General features: G+C 42.2%; 1 protein-coding gene across 1 annotated transcript; it reads right to left on the minus strand.

The window, feature by feature from the left end:
- Window positions 1-2748: 2748 nt before the first annotated feature.
- LOC116554476 (olfactory receptor 4B1) lies at window positions 2749-3677 on the minus strand. The gene is given in 2 exon segments (XM_032282443.1): window positions 2749-3410; window positions 3413-3677. Coding segments are annotated over 2 exon segments (927 nt in total).
- Window positions 3678-4343: the final 666 nt, after the last annotated feature.

Consider the following 4343-nt stretch of genomic DNA (forward strand, 5'->3'; position numbering starts at 1 on the left):
AATTCTCCTGCCTCAGCCTCCTGAGTAGCTGGGATTACAGGCACGCGTCACCATGCCCAGCTAATTTTTTGTATTTTTAGTAGAGACGGGGTTTCACCGTGTTGACCAGGATGGTCTCGATCTCTTGACCTCGTGATCCACCCGCCTCGGCCTCCCAAAGTGCTTGGGATTACAGGCTTGAGCCACCGCGCCCGGCCTTTTTTTTTTTTTTTTTTTTTGAGACAGAGTCTCGCTCTGTCACCCAGGAGAGCAGTGGCTGGATCTCAGCTCACTGCAACCTCCGCCTCCCGGGTTCAAGCGATTCTCCTGCCTCAGCATCCTGAGTAGCTGGGATTACAGGTACGCGCCACCATGCCCAGCTAATTTTTGAGATTTTAGGAGAGATGGGGCTTCTCCATGTTGGCCAGGCTGGTCTCAAACTCAATTGATCTGCCCACCTCGGGTTCGCAAAGTGCTGGGATTACAGGTGTGAGCCACCACGCCCAACCAGAATAATCTTATAAAGCTCCTATTATTGTTAGCCATTATATTTATGCAAAACAGTTGTTCAGGGAAGTTAAGTACTTTGGATCTTGGGTTGTGGCTCACAGGTAATTGGAACAACCAAACAAATGTCAGAGCCTCAGCCTGAGTTTGAACAAAGAGGGAAGGTCAAATCGCTTGATCCCGGGAGGCGGAGTTTGCAGTGAGCCAAGACAGTGCCACTGCACTCCAGTCTGGGTGACAGAGTGAGATTCCATCTCAAAAAGAAAAAAAAAAAAAAAGAAAAGAAAGAAAAAAAAGAGATTATTCTGGAGATGTGCTCCTCACCATGAAAGTGTTCAAAAGGAATCTATAAGAATTGCTATAGCAAGAACTGTGCATGAGCCTAAAGCGTTGTTTATTCCTCATGCACCTATGAAGTATCAACTATGAGCTGGGTGCAGTGGCTCACACCTGTAATCCCAGCCCTTGGGAGGCTGAGGTGGGCGGATCACCTGAGGTCAGGAGTTCAAGACCAGCCTGACCAATATCGTGAAACCCCGTCTTTAAAAAAAAAAAAAAAAAAAGAAGTATCAAGTATCAACTATGTGCATGATATGTAGAGCTGCAAAGAAGGACCATAGAGAGTCCTGCCCTTGAGAACTGAAAATCTATTGAGAGAGAAACACATCAAATAATTAGAATTGAAGTGATAGGGCAATTATATGAATAGGTAAAAATGAGTGTGAAAAGGAGACACAAATTCAACCCAAAGAAGAGGGAAGTCAGAGAAGACCTTATAAGGAAGGTGACTTGAACCTAGGTCTTGAAGAATGTGTAGGATTTTGTCATACCAAAAAGGAAGGTAAAGTCATTCCAAGCAGAAGCAGCAGCATTTTCTCAGGGATTCATGTGGTCGTCTACGGATAAAGTTAATGGGAACACTAAGGGAAGGGAGCAAAGTTTGCTGGTACCTTTAAAACCACTATTTACCTACGTGTTCAACCAGCACCTACAATAGAGAGGAAAAGGGCCCTAAGATCTATAGCACACCCATGATACTCCATCCCTATGCTAGGGAAGCTGCCTAAATTATTTCACCTGATTCTCAAGAAAAAGTAGAGGACACCATGCAAATGCAATGCCAATATGTGCAATTTCGAAGCCAACAGGGGCCAACTTTATAATATTCTATAAATTATGTACAATTATATGAAACAATGGGGTAAGGTAGAGACGCAGGGAAGTTAACCAAAAGTGCAGACACACATTATCTCATTTCCCTTCACCAAGAAATACTAATAGGCATTAAAAGAAGTGGCCTTGCATGATCACTTAGAATCAGGGACAGAGGTCTGGAGTAGAAGCATATTTGGACAGTATCTCCTTCCCCTTCATTCTTTAAGTTAGGCCTAAGAAGCATTTTCTAACATTATGTATTTGTCACATCTGGATAAGACTAACGATGTTTTTGTGAAAATGTTTGACTTGATCGCTCCACATTGATAGGTAGAATCTATGTCATTTTGATATTATTTTGTTTATGAATGTTGGACGTTGTGAGAAAGACCAGAGAGATTTAAGGACTATCCCTTGTGAAAATATGTCAAAAGAACTAAAATTGCTACTTTTCTGGGGCTCATGACCAGATGGCCTATGGCACAAGATACCAAGAGCCAACCAGAAGAATAGAAAAAAGTCCCTGGATATAATTTTCCAAGACATACTTGTCCACATTGTAGATCACATTGGTACCCTCCTTCCTAAATGTTGCCTGATAATTCCTCCAGTTGGTTTCCTTTTTTAATGAAATAAGTCTGTTATCATGAGAGAGTTTGAACAAAGAGGGGAGAAAGAATGAAGGAAGAAAAGAAGGAAGGGAATGAGGAAGGAGGAAGGGCAAAAGGGAGAAAGGAAAGGGGTGAGGAAGGGAGGAGGTAAAAGGAAAAGGTGATTTAATCTACAAAACATTTGTCAACATATTCTTCTTTGCATTTGCCCTTGGTTTGAGGCTTCATATTCCCCAAGCCCACAGTATTGTTGGATATCATGAAGCCAATCAATTTCTCTAAGATTCAGCAGATTATCTGACCTTTGTGCTTTGAACGTTACACCAGGATACCAAGTGTCTTTGGTTACTAAGGAGAATCACAGCAGCAGTGCCATTAAACCTTTATATTTGTTTCTGCCATTCTTGAATGTCCCACTAAAATCAAAATCCATTTCAAGAACAGAGAGTAATCAGACACACATTTTGTATCAGTTTTTCATCCCTAAGCTCTTTTTTCACTCCCTCCCTGGGTTCTCCTTTTTGCACCACAATCTCCATATAGTGGTTTTCACCTCCACATTCCTGAGTGTGTAAATGATGGGGTTCAGCATGGGGGTGATGACCGTGTAGAATACAGCCACAAGTTTATCTTCAGTGAAAGTGCAAGATGGTCGTGTGTAGAGGAAGATGGCAGGTCCAAAAAATAAGATGACCACTGTGATGTGAGAAGCACAGGTGGAGAGGGCTTTGTGCCTCCCCTCTGCAGAATGGTTCCTCAAGTTGGCCAGGATGACAATGTAAGAAGACACCAAGATGAGGAAGGAGAAGACAGAGACTAATCCACTGTTGGCCAACACAATAACCCCCTCCATGAAGGTGTCAGTGCAGACAAGCTTGAATAAAGGCTGGAGGTCACAGAAATAATGATCAATCACGTTGGGACCACAGAAGGGCAGTTGGATGATGACAAGAATCTGAATTATGGAATGACAAAAGCCCCCCAGCCAGGAACCAGCCACCAGAAGGTGACACAGTTGACGACTCATAATGTTCATATAATGAAGAGGCTTGCAGATGGCCACATAGCGATCATAGGCCATCACCACAAGCAAAAGGATCTCAGCAACCCCAAAGAAGTGGAAGAAGAATATCTGAGCCAGACAGCCTTCCAGGGAGATGTTTTAATCTTGGCAAGTAAGTCTGTGATGAATTTAGGGGCGACAGTAGAGGAGTAACTGATCTCCACCAAGGACAGGTAGCTAAGGAAGAAGTACATGGGGGAATGCAGACTCTTACTGATGTTGACTGTCAGAATGATGAGGCCATTGCCCACCACCATGGCCAAGTATACGAGGAGGAACACCACAAAGCACACTCTCTGCACCGCTGGATCCTGGAAAAGGCCAGTGAAAATCAACTCAGTCACGTTACGTGTACTGGCCATGGATTCCACTTGGAGAATACAGATCTCAGAGAAGAGCCTGTGACAAAGCACATGCAATCATAACACTAATCCCTCACATTTATTTAGCACTTGCCTGTTAATAAAACCCTTTCATACATATTTTCTGACTTGTTTATTTATTTATATAGTCAATGTTCATTCATTTGGTGCTCAATAGCCTACCCCATGCAAGACACTGGTGTAGCAACCCCACAAAAACTCCATGATCCCCATACAACAATCAAAAAAACAGAGAGGTTGTAAATTAGCCAAGCCTCTCAGGTCATGTAATTCCAACTCATGTATTACTTCCAGTATACCCTAATAAAAAAAAAATCACCACTTTTAGCATGAAAACCATTTATATTAATTACTAACATTTACCTTATTCTCCAAGTTCTCTGGTCACGCCTTTGTGTTAGAGATTTTATAGGGACCTTCTACTCCTGACTCTTTTGTTTCTTCTATTTATTTATTCCCCAGAAATGCCAATCTAATTGAAACGTCTCCATTTTAAAGAATTCCTTTGATATTTTCCTTACGTGAACTACCTAAGTTTCTGAATTCTTTCAGATCCTATGGTTTTTGCCCAGTCCTATAGCTTTGTGAATTTTTACAACCCTTTTGAGAAAATGTTGACAGCTGAGAGCTAAGTGTACATCCGGA

This window comes from Sapajus apella, unplaced genomic scaffold (genome assembly GCF_009761245.1).
Source record: "Sapajus apella isolate SASKATOON/1434 unplaced genomic scaffold, GSC_monkey_1.0 scaffold14, whole genome shotgun sequence".
NCBI classification, from domain to species: Eukaryota; Metazoa; Chordata; class Mammalia; order Primates; family Cebidae; genus Sapajus; species Sapajus apella.